Genomic DNA, 16,813 nt, shown 5'->3' with positions numbered 1-16,813 from the left:
TCAGGACTCGGCCCAGGGTACCAGGGAAAGGACTGTTTAAGAGGCAGTCTCATCCATCAATGACCAAGACGGGTCTACTTGCAACTCGGGAAAAGTTGTTTGCTTGTTTGTTTAAAGGTCTGTATATGCAGAAGTCCCTTTCAGTCTCCCTCCACCTGTTTCCCAACTACACAGGGCCAGAACCTTGGACAGCTGTGACTGCCAACCATTACCTGCACCCCAATGGACGGCCGCCACTTCCGCTGCCGTGCTAGGCTCCGCAGCTCCTCCCGGCCAGGGATAGTCTTAATGATGAGTGTGGGGGGCTTGGGGCTGGCCCGGGGTGGCACCGGTGCCAACTCGAGAGTGCGTGCGCCCATGGCCGGGCCGTCCAGCCCGTCCGCGGAGCTACAGCGCCGGGCTGGGCCCTCTGCTCCCGTGAAGCTCTCGTGGGCAGAGTCCGTGCTGCTCTGGGCGGTGATGGAGATGCGGGGTGGGGCCTGGCTTCCCGTCGGGATGGGGGGCGGGGCCTTTCGGAAGTTGAAGGCTGCAAACAGGGATGCAGGATGGAGATGGTTGCCCGTCATCCCCACACGGCCACACCCACGTGGTACAAAGGACCCTACGGCCAAGGACCACTTCCCGTCTAATCCGACCCGGAGAGAGAAGCTATCTATGCCACTGGCGGCCCAGGCAAAGAGAAGACATACTTACAGGAGCCGGGCCTCCCTGAGACAGAGGCAGGGGCAGCAAGGAGGGGTAGGCAGTCGTCATCTTGAGAGCAGCCGGCCTGGATGGCCCGGAGGTAGCTGTGGCTCCGCATGCGGAAACAGCCGGGCAGGTCCAGGGCGTCCACGGCCTGGGACTCAAGCTCCCCAAACACGGACCCGCACACGGCCTCCAGCTGCTGGTTAAACTCCTCGCTGAGCTGGGGAGGGGACCAGGAGGGCTTTTATTGAGATGATGGGATAGGATGGGGTCAACTATGAGCTTTGCTTTGAAGAACACCTAGGTCACAGAGGCCATGGCTCTGCACAACTCTCCTCCATTTGAGGCCTACCTTGGGGCCACTCTGGTCCATTCTTCCTTTAGACACACAATCGCCAACCTACACCTCCCTTCGGGGATGCTGGACACCAGACTCCAGACCTCCACATTTGCCCCTCCACCTAGTCCCATCCCTCACCTTTCACTCACGTGATCCTGGCAGAGGGAACCAGGAACTAATATCTGCCCTCCTGGCCAGCATCTGGGCACAGAGCAGTCTGCTGGAGTAAACACTTTTTACTATGACTTTGTTTTAGCTTTGTTTGTTTGTTGTTTTTCTGAGACCAAGCTCCTTGTCACCCATGCTGGCATCAGAAACTCAGAGCAATCCTCCTGCCTCAGTCTCTCCAGTGTTGGGATCACATATGTCCATCACCATGCTTGGCTACGAACTGATTAAAAGCAATAGCAGAGAGACCTTTGCCAAAAGTCAGGTTGGGAACTGATGGGTAATGGAAGCCAAGTTACCAACCTACAAGTATCCCAAGCCTCTCCCTGCTACACACACCTACTAACTATGGTTCTCATTTAACCCAACGACCACTGCCCTGTCCTCACGTTCACGGCTACGTCTATAACACAGCACAGGTACAAACCCCAAACACCACTCTGCATGGATATGAACTTGACTGTGGGCTGCCATTCAGCCAAAGCCTGGAGATTCCGGCACGGGCCACAATGTAGACTCAAGATCTGGCACTTCCTAGAAGTGTAGCCTGGGAATATGAAGATCTGGGGGCTTCGTTTTGCTCACCTGTCCAATGGGAGTGCAAACGGCACTAGCTTGGGGCTTCTGAGAGGACTGATAGAGACACCTAAGACCCTTGAAGCAGACACTGGCGCAGTATGGCCCCTCAGTGGCACGTGGATGTCCCAGCGCGACCTGGTAAGCACAGGCCAGTTGCTCAAAAGAACTACAACACTGCCGATACTGAGCCCAAGAGCAAACACCATGCTGATGGTCGTGCAGAGGCCACTGGACAGAGTCATGGACGTCAGAACACCCTGGATTGTGGAACCTGCCCTCAAGCTGGAGATGCCACTCCCTGCTTTTGCTGCCTGGCTACTTGGAACCAAAACTGCTGGAGACACTCAGCGACTCTCGTGTAGACCCAAGGAATGACACAGGACTGTTTGGACTTCGTCCTGTGGCCTTTCCCAAAGCAACTTCATTACCAGTGTGCAGAAGGCCAAACACTGTGCAGATCCTGTGGCAGTTAAGTCCCCAGCAGCAGCTCCCCCATGATCCCTGTACCTGGTTCAGTCCTCCTCTCCATGGCATCAAAGACAGCAGGTGCCAGGGTACCTCCTGAAATGCGGGAGCTAAACTAACTGCTATTCCTGGACTTGAGGCACCCCCCCCCCCCACTGAAACTACCCAACCTATGCCTGGAACACAGGAGAGCTGAGCTAACCCTAGTGTTCTGGGTATTCTGGGCTTGAGTTGTTGGGGCCTCCAAGATAGAAGGAATCTCTGAAACTCCAATGCCCTGCATTTACCTCTAGCCTCTTCTGTGTGTAAAGCACGAGGCACACAGTAGATGCTCAATAAACATTGGCTACTATTATGAGCAGCAGCAAGAGTGTCTTGGGTAATGTTGACAAGACCACTCAGAATGAGAGGCTTCTCTGTCCCAGGGGTTCCAAGGCCCTTAAAATTCCACCCACAGGGCCGGGCGGTGGTGGCACACGCCTTTAATCCCAGCACTCGGGAGGCAGAGCCAGGCGGATCTCTGTGAGTTCGAGGCCAGCCTGGGCTACCAAGTGAGCTCCAGGAAAGGCGCAAAGCTACACAGAGAAACCCTGTCTCAAAAAACAAACAAAAAAAAATTCCACCCACAGATACACTCAGAATGAACTCCATCCAAAGCAGACAGAGGAAACAGAGGGAGGGTAAGCAGTCCCTATCTTCCAATAGGATTGGCCAGGAGGCGACTTGGTCCCAACAAAAATCAGGTCCAAGGAAACCACAGGGACACATAGACTCCGAGGAACATGGTCCATGAGCTGGCCTGTACTACTTATGATTATCACATGATAACATTTTACTGTGACTACCCCTGCCACCCCTACATGGACTTCCACCCAGCTTCTCCAATACCCACTCGCAGGAGAGTTAAAAGGAGTCCTCTTGGGAAATAAGGTCCTCAGCCTGACTTCAGCCTGAGTCAGAGTCGCCAGCTGTTTCCAAGCACACAGAGAGAAAATCCTCTGTCTGGGTCTAATTGGAAACTGTCCACGCTAGAGTCGGTGGGTCCAGCTGGGGGCCAGGCAATATCCCAGACACCTGACTTATTTGTTTTACCTAACCTTTGGAAACACCTCCCATTTCAAAGCAGCCCACAACACTGGATGAAACATAACCAGCACTGTTTTATATGCATAGCTGAGCTCACAAGAAAGCAAGATCAATCCCCAGGGGACAAATGCAAAGAGGAGCCTGGGAAATCAGAATATGAACTGTGTGTGCCGATGCTGCAATCAGCCTGGTGGAGGCGGAAGGCTGGAGGCAGGGGCTACTGGTCTCAGCAACCAAAGGTTTAAGTTTTAACACCCATTCTGGTGCCAGAGTGAGGCTTTGGGCCTGTGTGACGCCCAAATGAGAAGCAGAAATTAGAACCTTCATAAACCTTTGATGATAATGTAGACTAGAAAAAAAAATACTATCAATCATCACCATAGGCTCATGACAAGGAAGCCAGTCTGTAGCTGAGATGCCAGGGAGAGGAAAGGAGGCAAATCCTCTCAGAAGCTATCCACACAAAGCTGCCTTCCTCCAGACTCAGGACTGTGTGTGCATCAGCTTGCTGTACACACAAAGCTGCCTTCCTCCAGACTCAGGACTGCCTGTGCATGGGCTTACATGGCCCAGATTAAAAATTAACATCAAGCAGTCTCAGATCAGGACTATTGTTAACAGAAAGAATCACAGAATGTATCCCAGGAGATCATGCCTCACTGAAGCTGCTTTGGCTTTACCAAGAAGAAGCCACAATGAAGAGGAGATAACCTTGTCTACGTGTAGGATATCTCTAATAGCACCCTTCACGGCATGTACTTCCTCTGGAATGTGGACTAAACTCAGTTGTCCACTTTTTTGTTTGTTTGTTTTGTTTTGTTTTGTTTTGTTTTGTTTTCCAAGACAAGGTTTCTCTATATAACAGTCTTGGCTGTCCTGGAACTCTCTCTCTGTAGACCAAGATGGCCTGGAACTCACAGAGATCCACCTGCCTCTGCCTCCCAACTGCTGGGATTAAAGGTATGTGCCACCACCGCCCAGACAGTGGTCTACTTTTAATGAATAAAATGTAGCAGACCGAGTGGCCTTCCACCTTAGTTTCCATCTCTCTGCCCCCAACCTTCCCTCTCTACCATTGCTGCGAAGGAGGTAAAACTTGTATTGCTGTCCAAGCGCCATGGAGAAGTTGAGTCTTCTCAACAGCCACGTGGGATGGGTGAGCATGGAAGCGAGTCCTCCTCCAGCCAGGCTGTGAGGCAACCGCAGCCTTGTGAGACACCATGGCCAGGTGCACTGGGCTGAGCCGCACTCCGGCCTATAGAAACCAGTAGATTCAGACTATGCTGTTTTTAAGGCTCAATGTTCGGGCGATGTATTACATACGTACATAGCAGTGAATAACTAATTCAAACTATGACATAAAAAAGAACTAAATTGTTACTGAGTTTTAAGTAATGCCAGAACCTAGACATTCTGGTAGAGCAACTAATGGTACTTTAGCTATAATAAAATCTCTTTTAAACCACATTGCGCTTTGTGGTTAGTTTCTTGTTTGGTTGATTGGATGGCTGGTTTTGTTTTGAGGTTGTTTTGTTGTTGTTGTTGCTGTTTTGGTTTGGAGTTCCTTGTTTGTTGTTGTTGAAAAGGGTCTCGTGTAGCCCATGCAGGCTTTGAACTCACAATGGAGTCAACATTGGCCTTGAATTCCTAATCCTCCTACGTCTACCTCCAAAGTGTGCTCACCACAATGGATAAACAATGTTGTTGTTTTAAGACAAGTCTCTCTATTTTGCTTAGGATAGGCCCAAAATGCTAGGCTCAAACAATCCTCCTGCCTCATTCTCCTAAATACTGGGGATACACTACACCCAGCATTAAACTATGTTTAATAGTCTCTCATTTAAATGATAAAACTAGGTGGCATGGTGGTGAATGCTTGTAGTCTCAGCACCTCAGAGGTCGAGGCTGGAGGATCAAGAGCTCAAGGTCATCCTTCACTACAGTTCTGTTCTACACCAGTCTGAGCCACATGAGACCCTGTCTCAAAAAAACAAATAAATAACAACAACAAAAACCCACAGCATTAGAAAAAACATAGGCAACTGGTCCTGCCTCAACTTGATATGCCATGCTTTGTTGACTTCCATGAGAGGCCTTACCCTTTCTGAGGAGTGGATGGGGGGTGGGTGGATAGAAAGGAGGTTGGGGGAGGGAACGGGAGGAGAATGGGAGGGGAAACTGTTGTAGGTATGTAAAATAAATAAATAAAGGAAAGAACAAAAAGTTGGCATACTAAAGATTTGAAATAGAACTCCAAGAAATTTCCTTTAAAAAAAACTCAGTGAAATTTAAAGCCCAATTTATAAGTTAATAGTCCACAGAAAACAATAGAAGAAATTTTAATAAGGTGACAATACCAAGCAGAGGGTGGCAAAGAGACAGAGAACCAGGAATGGAAGGCTGAGAGGCATGCAGGGAAGGTCCCGGATGCAACTCACGGGAGCGCCAGATGGAGTCTCTGGGACTGTGGGGAAGGCAATGTTTTAAGAGATGACACTGGCTGGGAATTCCCCCGACTTCCTCATGACTTCAGACAAAACAGAATAAGAACAACAAACCCTACTCCCCAGACAGCTCTAAAGACGGACACAGCTGTCAGGAACAACCCTTGTGTCACTCTGAAGGCAGATCAAAGTCACTCAAGAGGGTACGGATGTACCGTGAAAGTCACCGAGCTTCAGGTGAGAAGACAGGACTCCGGTCCGGCTCCCACTCCCCAAGGCCCCAGCTTTCCCGGGGCTGTGCTGCGGGCTGTCAAAATGGCTGCTCTGTGGCCACTGCCAGAGGCCCCCGACCTCAGAGCATTATCAGGTACAGTGGTGTCACAGTGTCTTGAGCAGGAAGGCCAGCGGCAATGCTAAGCTGTGGGGCTAACAACAGACTGGCTGACAAGACTGGTATTTTTAAAATTTGTCTGTGGTTGTATGTACATAATGTGTATGCACATCTGTGCCATGGTACAGGTGTGGGGGTCAGCGATCAACCGCGTCATCAATTTTCTCTTTCCAACTCTATGTGGGCCCCGGGGATTTACTCAAGCACCACTTGAACCACCTCACTGGTCCTGGCCTGATCTTTTACAGATAATTCTGGGAATGCGACAGAGAAGGGTCTGAGAACCTGTACACCATCACAGGTCCCCCACTCCAGTGTCCCCCAGCAGTGAGATCTGCACACATGTGCACAGGAAACACTGGAGCCCCTGATGATGAGTGAAGCCGGAAAAGGCTTAAAAACAAACACAGACTGAAAGAGGAACCCTCACTGGCTTAAGGGTTTCAAGGACGACTTCTACCCAATCTTTGGCCAAAACAAAGCTATGCAGACACCAGGGCAATCTCTAGGAAACAAGGCTTGAAAAGCAAAAGAAAAAAAAAAGTGAAGACATCAGAGGCTGCGTATTGCAGGAGAAGCAGATTTCACAGGTTTACTCCAGGAATTAACACAAATAAACAAAGCAACAGCAATCTTTGGGAAGTAAAATAAGAGCCCAGAATTGTCACACCATATTACCTAAAATGCTCTGTATTCAACAAAATATTATGTCATGCAAATAAAGAAGGAAGTATAAATGGTCGGGTTTATCACACCCAAACAACAAAGTAGTTATTATAATCATATTCAAAGAGCTAAAGGAAGCCATGTTTAAAGATTGAAAGGCAAGCATGACAATGATTTCATAGACAGAAGTCACAATACACAAATGGAGAGGAGGAGGAGGAGGAGTTTAGACTCCAGGGTCTCCTGGGAGTACCCAGGCTAGCCTTAAACTCACTATGTAGCGCAGGTTGACACTGAACACATTATCCTGTGTTAGCTTTCCAGAACTGTAGGCATGCATCACTATATCCAGCCTGATTATTATTATTATTATTATTATTATTTTAATTATATGTAAATGTGCATTCAGGTGGCGTCAGAGGCCAGAAGAAAGCACTGGATCCCCTAGCGCACTGTAATTACAGCAAGATGTAGGCCCTGAGAACCGAACTTGGGTCCTCTGCAAGAGCAATATGCTCCATTAAGTGCTAAGCTATCTCTCTGGTCCTTATTATTATTAATTTGTTTTTAAAAAAGAAATGGGGGAGCCAGTGAGATGGTTCAGGAGGTGAAGGCGCTTGCCAAGCAGGTCTGGCTACCTTCCTTCCAGCCCTGGAACCCACAGAAAGGTGAAAGGGGAGAACCAACTCCATAAAGCTTCCCTCTGGCCTGCACATGGGCACTACAGCATGTGTGTGCATCAAAATACACACCACACATACATATGGACATCACACACGCAATGAATTTGTACAAATTAAGAAAAGAAACAAATATGCATTCAAGAGCTGAAAAGTACAATAACTGAAATGAAAAGTTCCACGGAGAGGTTTAGTATAAGACACAATCAGCAAACCTGAAGGCAAACCAACACAGACTGTCCAGTCCCGAGAGTACAGAGGAGAAAACTACAGACTAGAATGAGCAAGCCTTGGAGGCACACAGGACAACAGCAAGCACATCGACACACATGTGATGGGAGACCCGAAAGAGGAAGGAGGAGAGGGATGAGAAAGAGAAGGCAGTGTTTTGGGGGGGGGGAGACAAAAACAAACGGAAGGAGTCATGGTCAAAGGCCTCAATGTAGCTCATTAGTAGAGTGCTTGCTTATCCCCCAAGATGACCTGGGTTCAACCTCCATCACCTCATAAACCAGGCAGGCATGGCGGCACAGCCTTAGAACTCCAGCCACTCAGGAAGCTGGGGCAGAGGGACCATAAATTCAGGACCCACCTGGGCTACAGAATGAGTTCAAGGTCAGCCTTGAACAAACTCAAAATTCTTCGTCTCAAAAAGAAGAGAATTTTTGTTCGGACAAGGTCTCACTATGTAGCCCTAGCTGGCCTTGAACTTGCTGTGTAGAACAGGCTGGCCTCCGAGGAGAGCCTTCCTCCATCCCTAGTTCTGGGATTTAAGGGTACATACTACCACTGAACCAAGAGGAAGGGAAGGAGGGAGGAAGGGAGGGAGGGAGGGAGGGAGGAGAGAGAGAGAGAGAGAGAGAGAGAGAGAGAGAGAGAGAGAGAGAGAGAGAGAGAGAGAGACCTGAGGGTATAGCTCCATGGCAGAGTACCTGCCCAGTGTGTGCATGACTATAGTTGATTGTCAGTTACTAGGTTGAGGTGGAGGTTGGGGGTACTGGCAAATAGTAAGAGGGAGGAAAGGGGATTTTCCAAAATCCATGAAAGGCACAAATCCTCAGATTTAGGAGGTGTACCCACAAACATGCGCGTACACCACAGTAAAAGCGTGGACGCCAAAGTCTGAACAAAATCCCAACAGCAACCAGAGAAAAGTGGGAATTACACACAAAGACAGTCATGTTGCAGCAGACTTCTTACTATCAGACAGTGAGAGGAACCAACACTGACTTGGATGTCCCCTAATTATGGGGACATTACATCAATCAGTCAGAGCTTGCTACCAACGGTCCCTGGAAAAGCTAAAGAATACACTTTGGGAGGAAGGAATTCACACAGGAAGTGAGAATGACACAGGAAAGGGCCGACGACAGGGGCGTAGATAACAGGAGTAATAGTGCAAAAGCAGCCGGGCAGCAGTGGCGCATGGGAGGCAGAGGCAGGCAGATCTCTGAGTTCAAGGCCAGCCTGGGCTACAGAGTGAGATCCAGGACAGTCAGGGCTACAAAGAGAAACCCTGTCTCAAAAAAACTAGAAAAAAAAGTAGTGTAAAAACTAATAAGGGGTCGGGCGGTGGTGGCGCACGCCTTTAATCCCAGCACTCGGGAGGCAGAGCCAGGTGGATCTCTGTGAGTTCGAGGCCAGACTGGGCTACCAAGTGAGTTCCAGGAAAGGCGCAAAGCTACACAGAGAAACCCTGTCTTGAAAAACAAAACAAACAAACAAACAAACAAACAAACAAAAACTAATAAGGACTGGGAGCGCGCTCAGTCGGGAGAGTGCCTTCCTAGCATGCATGAAGCTCACAGCTTGATCCACAGGGCTGCATAGAACCAAACACAGTGGTACAATACAGGCCTGTGACCCCAGCACTCAAGAGGTGGAAGCAGGAGATTCAGAAGTTCAGGTTCATCCTCAGCTACATACTGAATTTGAAATCAGCCTGAGACCCTCATGTAGATACTCAAAAACTGAAAATCAAATGTCACATGCCCTCCTCCAAAAAACACCCTCCCAATGGATCATATGCCTAAAATAAAATGCAAGAGACATTAATTTTGTTGTGATCTTGGCCTAGGCAAAGCTTTCCATTTTATAATAAAACAAAAACTTTGGAAAAAAAAAAAAAGAAAATTCCATGAAATATACCTCCATTAAATGTAATGTGAGTTATCGGGGGCCTGGCGGTGCAGACAGTCAAACCAGCTGCTCAAGAAACTGGAGGAGGAGGAGAGTGACTTCAAGACCTACTTAGAAAGACGGTGATGTCACATGCCTTTAATCCCAGCACTCCGGGAGGCAGAGACAGGTGGATCTCTGTGAGTTCGAGGCCAGCCTAATCTACAGAGTGAGTTCCAGGACAGTCAAACCTACATAGAGAAACTATCTCAAAAACAAACAAACAACAACAACAATAACAAAAATCATTTCTTTTAAAAAAAAAAAAAAGTTAAAAGACTTCTGGCGGCTGGCAATGGCTGAGCAGGTGAAGGAGCCTGTCACCACGCCTGATGACTTGAGTTCAATCTCTGGAATCCACATGACAGAAAGGACTGACTCCCACAAGCTGTCCTCTGACCTCCACAGGCACACACTGAAGGACACACACACACACACACACACACACACGGACGGACGGACAGACGGACGGATGAACACACACACAGACGGATGGATGGACGGACAAACACACATACACACATACACACATGGACGGACGGATGGATGGACACACACACTAAAATAAAAATACAATAAAAAAAAGTAAAAACAAAATAATTCTGGGATATAATGCAATAGTACAGCATGTTCCCAGCACGTGTACGACCCTAGTACTGAGAGAGAGAGAGAGAGAGAGAGAGAGAGAGAGAGAGAGAGAGAGAGAGAGAGAGAGAGAGAGAGAGAGCCTGCACACCGTGAGGTGGCACAGCGGGTAAGGGTGACTGCCACCACCGAGTCTGACGACCTCAGAACCCACGTGGTAGAAAGAGAGAAGAGACTCTCCCAAGCTGTCCTCTGGCCTCCACATGTGTGCCGTACGCAGCACACACGCAGGCAAATGCACGTAAACAAATAATAAGTGAATAGATGTAATAATAATAACCACAACACTCAAATGCCTTTTCTTCAAACAAAATCCGAACACAAGTCCCTCAACAGAGGAAAGCCCCATGGCTGACATCTTAACACTCCATTTCCAGCATCTAGAATGTCAGGAAAATAATGTTTTCGTGTGGGCATTGGGGAGAGGACCCGGGGCCTCATTTATGCTGGGCAAGTATTCCATCACTGAGCTAGAGGCCCTCTCTCTCCTGTCCCCAAATGAATTCCTATGGCTTAAAAAAGAAAAGGAGGAGGTCATCAAAATTAAAGCACCCTAAGGACTTTGCATTATTCAGAGCGAGAGTAGGAAACCTTGTCGGCTTCAGACTAAGTCAAGTATGCACATTAAAATTACAGGAGTAACCATAAAGATTAAAACGGAATATGTAACTGTCAAACCAGCGTGGGATCTGGCAGAGAGAGGCAAAAAGCAAGCTCAGTCATTCCAAAGACGGCAGCAAAGGAGCAGAAAAGCACCCGCTCTGCTGGGTGTGGCGATACAAACCTGTCATCAGTCCTCAGGAGGCTGAGGCAGGAGGGTGGTCACAAGTTCAAAGCCAGCCTGGGCTACATAGCAAGTTATAGGCCAGCCTGGGCTACACAGTGAGACCCTATCACAACAAGGATGAGAGACAGACTGACAGACATAAAGGAAGGAAGAAAAGCATCATTAAAACGCTGGCCAGAACCAGGCAAGACGGCTCATCGGGTGAAGGCCTTGCCACCAAGCTTGACAACCTAAGTTCAACCCCTAGGATCCACACGATGGAAGAAGAGAACCCGTTCTTCCTCCATGTTGCCAGCCGACCTCCACACGTGCGCCCCAGCATGCACACCCTTACCCAGGCAGGATAAATAGAAGCCTTGCAAAGTAAGATGATAGAAACAAATCCAAGCATATCAGCAACCACAATAAATATAAATGTACAAAACTCTCAGGCAATTATCAAACGGATGTAAGGTCAAATCTAGTCAGAAACTATTTAAAAAGACATACCTGAAACATATGGGACAAAACACTTAAAAACCAAAGATGGAAAAAGATGTTCAAGGCAGATACTAAAGAGAAAAATCCACTCGGGAGGAAAAAGCATCATTAGGGACAACAGGACAGCATCTCTGGTGCTTTGAGCCTCGCTCTCCTCTTCTGTAAAGCAAAGACTCTAAGTCACACCTCCAGGAGAAATATGCCAAGTATATACACTGTTAGATAATGTAAAGTGGGAGGAAGAGAGAGGGAGGAGGAAGGCGAGGAATAGGAAATGTTTGGAAGGTTTAGATTCAAATTTCAGAACAGTTGGAAAAGAGCTGAAAAAAAAAAAGAACGTGAAGAGTGGTCCACGGGAGAGTCTGGGAAGGAGACATCCAGGCAGGAACAAATGCTAAAGTCCTGAGGCTGGAGTCTCGCTTCCATGTCTGGGGAGCAGCCGGGGGCAGTGTGGGGAAGGAGGGGAAGAGAACAGAGCTAAGAGACGAACAGAAGGTAACACTGGCCAGCTCAGACAAGGCTTTGTAAACCCCAATAAAGCCCTGGGTGGCTATCCTCTGAGCAGAAAGGCAAACAGCTGGAGTTATATTTTTAAAGAACTGTTCTGGCTATACTGACAGAGAATGAGTCGGAGTCAGGACAAACACAGAAGACCAACAAGAAGGCAGAGCAACAGCCCCGACCAAGCCTGTGGGGATTGCAGTGGAGTTGGTGAAGGGTGGATGGAGCCTGGAAATACCATGAACAGGACTGGCTGAAGGACCCAAGGATAGGGCATGTATAGGAGAGAGAACAGTCTGACTTCATGGACTGGGGGTATAGCTCTGTGATGGAGTGTGTGCTCAGCATAAGTAAGGTACTGGGTTCAATCACAGCTCCGAAAGGGAAGGAGGGAGGGAGGGAAGGAGGGAGGGAGGAAGGGAGGGAGGGAAGGAAGACCAGAAAAGACTGACTTTGGGCTTTTGGACCATACGTCCTAGAAAAATAAAACTGGCATTATCTGAAAAGGAGATGGTAGTGGGTGGAGCAGAGATCTGGGGGTAGGAGAATGGGGGGGGGGGGTCCCGCACCAGCCATCCAAGTGTGTTCCATGTACATGCCTGGCATCTCAGGGAGGCTTTGGGCTGGAGTTATGCCTCTGGGAGTCAATAGGCTCTCAGTAATATTCAAAGCTACAAGCCTGGATGAGATCACCTACGGAGTGGGTGTACAAAGCAGAGCAGGGACAGAACCCTGGAAAACTCCAGTGGTGACATCCTGAGACACAGATAAGAATTAGCAGTCGGGGGAGGTGGAGGTGGGTGTGGTGTCCAAAGAGCCACCAGAGAAAAGTGTTCCAGGAAGAAGGGTCATCCGCTATGTCAGACGTCACCGATGGTCAAGGAACATGAAGACTGGGCATTAACTAGTGGCACCAGGGACAGAGGCTGGCTTGATGCAGAGAGACAGCTGTGCCAAATCAGAATCCGATTCAGGAAATGGAACAAAGGAAGGGGTTCTGAGAGACTGCCGGGGCTCACAATAGGAGCCGATGGACGGTCTTCTGCGTGGCTTTTTGCATTGCTCTGCCCCGCACCCCCCAGCAAACAGTAAAAATAGCTAACCTTTATTGAGCACTGGCTGTGTGCCAAGAATGCTATTATGATGCCTATTTTTAAAAGGGGGAGGAAGGGGCTCGAAAGTCACGGATCTTGCCCCAGGTCACTCAGTTGGTAAGTAGTTCAACCTCTATTCAACCCTCTGTCCCCTCCATTTAAACATAAACTACCACTGCCTCCATCTAATGGAAAGGCAGGCCTACATTTAGGTATAGAAATCACTTGATTCTCTTTGAGATAGGGTTTCCTGTACCCCAGCATGGCCTCCAACTTGCTAAGTAACTGAGGATGACCTTGAACTCTTGATCTGTCTGCTGAGACAGGCGTGTGCCTCGATGGGGTCGAACCCAGGACTTCGGGAATGCGAGGCAAGCACTTTGTTAACTGAGCTACATTGGAACTCCAGCATTGGAACTCAGTTTTATAAAACATCGGTCTGGGGCCAGGACCTTGTATTTGACTGTTGTTTTCCACTGAACCCCACAAGTCCCCTGAGAGTTATCTAACACTAACACTGTCCTCTGGTTTTGTTTCTCTGAGATCAGAGTCTTACTATGTAGCCAAGGTTGGCCTTGAACTACGACCTGGCCCACCTTCCCTTCACACGTGCCAAGATTGTCCAGACTGCTGGGATGACAAGCATGTGCCGTCATTTCTGGCTTACCCTTATCCTTTCAAAGACGAGGAAACAGAGGTGTTGAAGGGGAATGTAGTCCACGGGAATGGGGGTCATGGCAGCAGAACTCAGGCTCAGACAGCCTGGGAGACTTCAAATCTGCCTCTGCCTTGTCTGTACCTCTCACTTATGAGTCGGGTGCAGGCAGGCCTGAGGAGGGCTGCAGAGTCTCAGAGAAAGGATGCTGTCCTTCCGCGCATGCTCACACTTGGAGCGCACTTGGTGGGTTCTTGGGGTTTCCCAGCCCAAGAAGCTCTGAAGTCCCAGGCAGGCTTCGGGGCTTGCCCAGAACCAGGCCTGCTTTCTCTCCATGGATAAATGGACATCACGGTGTAGAAAGAGCACAGAGCCTCCCTTTCTTACCCTTCCCTCCGGGCACGCAGGGCCACTCCCTACCTGTCCAGTTGTGAGGGAACGGCTGTAGCCAGGGATGGAGCTCCGGGGATGGATCCGGGGTGGGACACAGCAGCTGAAAAAGGCAAATGCCCAGTCAGAATGGGGGTACGCTAGGAGGGGGAGAGTGGGCTTGACAATACTAGGGCCTCCGACTAGGTTCTGTACCTCATAACCCCCCCCCCCTCCAACAAAGAAACTCCCCAGGTCTCTTCCCCTCCCACCACAAAAGAAAACGCCAAGTCAGAGAATAGGACTGTCCCTGCAGGAACCCCGAATCATCCCTGACACCCCCCCACACACACACACACCACCATCCTTACTTGATCCTGGCTGTGTCCACGCTGGAAGAGCGGCGGGAGGCGAAGCGTCGGGCAAGTGCTTTGGGAGATGTCTTGGGGCTACCGTCTGAGTCTCCACTCTCCTCATCCCCCATGGCTTTGATGTAGCTGCCGCTCCGCATCCTGCGGCAGGGGATCTCCCCATCCTTGCCACCCGTGGGGTAACCCCCCCAGTCATCTTGCGGCACCTGCAAGGACAAGAGCCTCTATCTCTCAGACTTGTCATCCTTCAGCGTGGAGGAGAGGGTGTTCTTCCTCCCACTGCCAGTGGGAGGCGCTCTGCCCTGCTGGGGAGCAAGCCACACGGAAGAGAACGCACAAAGGACCTAGAGGGGATGTCTTGGGGTGGGCGGTGTTGATCTCCCTTGTAGGAGCTGCTGCGTCATCCTCCAGAGACCTTTAGCCATTCAATAAAAGGTGAGCTAAAGAGCCTCTGGGTGACATCTCAGATGACGCCAAGACACTGAAGACCAGAGGCCTGAGTGGCCTGTCAATCATATCCCCATATGTCCAGCATCACCTGACCTGTCACCTTTCACCCATCCTCTTCATCCTTTCAACATGCTTCCACTCCCCCATCCTCTGGCTCTCTCCCAGCTCTCAAGGAACCACAGAGGGTATCAGGCAGGGAGAGCATCGTCACTTTCCACAGTCTAGACCGAGGCTAGATGGTCAGAAGATCAGGGCCCAGGCAGCAGCTCAAGTGGCAGGAGGGAAGCTAATTAGGAGGCTGAGGCTGTTCCGCAGGCAAGGGATGATGCGGCCTAAATTAAGACAATGAGACTAAGGGGAAGAGGAGGAGATGGAGACGAGAGGTGTTAAGGAGCATCAGTGAGTCTGATTAGCGGGGTGGGGGTGGGGGGCAAGAGGAGCTGAGAAGAGTCCGAGATGACTGACATGGCTAAGGACCTGGGGGTGGGAGTACTGTCCTTCACTGAGCCACAGAACTCCAAACAAATCCATTTGGGGAGGGGGGACAGGGTCAATGTTGAGTACCTCGAGTTTGGCCTAGAACGGAGGTGTTTGTTATGCTTACTCTTGGGTTTACCGGTGGAGATGGGCTGGAGGGCAGAGATGCAGAAATCGGGGCGTGGGGGGGGGCGGGCAACCAGACGCCCAGGAGTGAAGGAGACAGACACCCCAGGGGGAAGGGACTGAGGACAGACCCACTGGCATTTTAAAAAGGACTGCAAGAAAGGAAAGGGGACCGTGAAGTCACCTGAGAAGGAGTGGGCAGAGGGGTAGGAGGGAGTCAGGAGAATGCCATGTCACAGAAACGAGACATTTCGAGAAGAAAGGGAGTCAATTATGTCAAATGCCACAGTGCTCTCCGAGGTTAGTAACTTGTGCTCTGGAGTTAGGAGACCCAGAGCAAATGCTGGCCCTGTCGCTTGCTAGCTAGGTGAACTTGAGCAAGGCTAATTAAGCTCCAAGCATCAGTTTCCTGGTCTATAAGTTGGTAAAAGTAATTATACCTACATCAGAGCAGTTGGTGGGAAAGACAAACAGGCAACAGAGTGCCTAGCACACGGGACCACTTAGTAAAAGGTGGCTATTATTCTAGGCACTGAAGACTCCGCTGAGGACCGCTCCCAGGACCCCTGGTGACCAGCACCCAGGGCACTGTCAAGGGCAGGATGTGAGAATCCGACTGTGGTGAACAGTGAAAGGAAGCGAGGAAAGGAAATCTGTGCTCTTCGGAAAGGGATGGCAGGAAGTGGTAGGGGGTGAGGATTTGGAGAAATGTTTCAGGGTAAAAGGAGCTGTGGGTGCATTTTCAAGCAAGCCAGTCAAGACCAGCTTTAACTACAGGGGCAGTAGGGGGAGGCAGGGGCTGAGGAGCCTTAGTCGAGGAGAGACCAAGCCAGCAAGGGTTGGAGTCCGTGATGGTCACCACGTGGTGAAAAATGAGATCTAAGGGGAGAAGGCTGATGGAGAGCACATGCTGGGAGGAAGAGGTTAAACAGAGCAAGTATGGAGGCTCCAAGGAGGAGCGGGGCTGAGGGAGGGGCACTCAGGAGAGGGGTGAAGCTAACGAAGGTCCAGGGAGACACCCTCCTAAGGGAGCAGGTTCAGTGAGGGGCCAGAGCTCCATTGGAAGGAAGAAGGAAACAGAGAGGGAATGAGCGAAGCTCTGAGGGTGAAGAAAAGGCTCACAGGCTCACTGGTATCCAGTGAGAGAAATCGGGCTCCATGAAAGGCGTGGGGA

At 49.8% G+C, this 16,813-nt stretch overlaps 1 protein-coding gene across 3 annotated transcripts in view; it reads right to left on the bottom strand.

Annotated features, from left to right (window-relative positions):
- The window catches only part of Dlgap3 (DLG associated protein 3), a 67,358-nt gene that overhangs the window by 20,740 nt on the left and 29,805 nt on the right, over positions 1-16,813 (bottom strand). For all 3 annotated transcript variants that reach the window (XM_016005974.3, XM_076565089.1, XM_076565090.1), the window contains exons 4-7: positions 14,587-14,792; positions 14,267-14,339; positions 694-907; positions 213-526 (exon numbers count right to left, since the gene is read on the bottom strand). In XM_016005974.3, the coding sequence (XP_015861460.1) occupies positions 213-526; positions 694-907; positions 14,267-14,339; positions 14,587-14,792 (807 nt within the window). The remainder of the gene's footprint in view (positions 1-212; positions 527-693; positions 908-14,266; positions 14,340-14,586; positions 14,793-16,813) is intronic.

This window comes from Peromyscus maniculatus, chromosome 2, assembly GCF_049852395.1.
Source record: "Peromyscus maniculatus bairdii isolate BWxNUB_F1_BW_parent chromosome 2, HU_Pman_BW_mat_3.1, whole genome shotgun sequence".
Lineage (NCBI taxonomy): Eukaryota > Metazoa > Chordata > Mammalia > Rodentia > Cricetidae > Peromyscus > Peromyscus maniculatus.
This window is presented reverse-complemented; position numbering and strand designations above follow the sequence as displayed.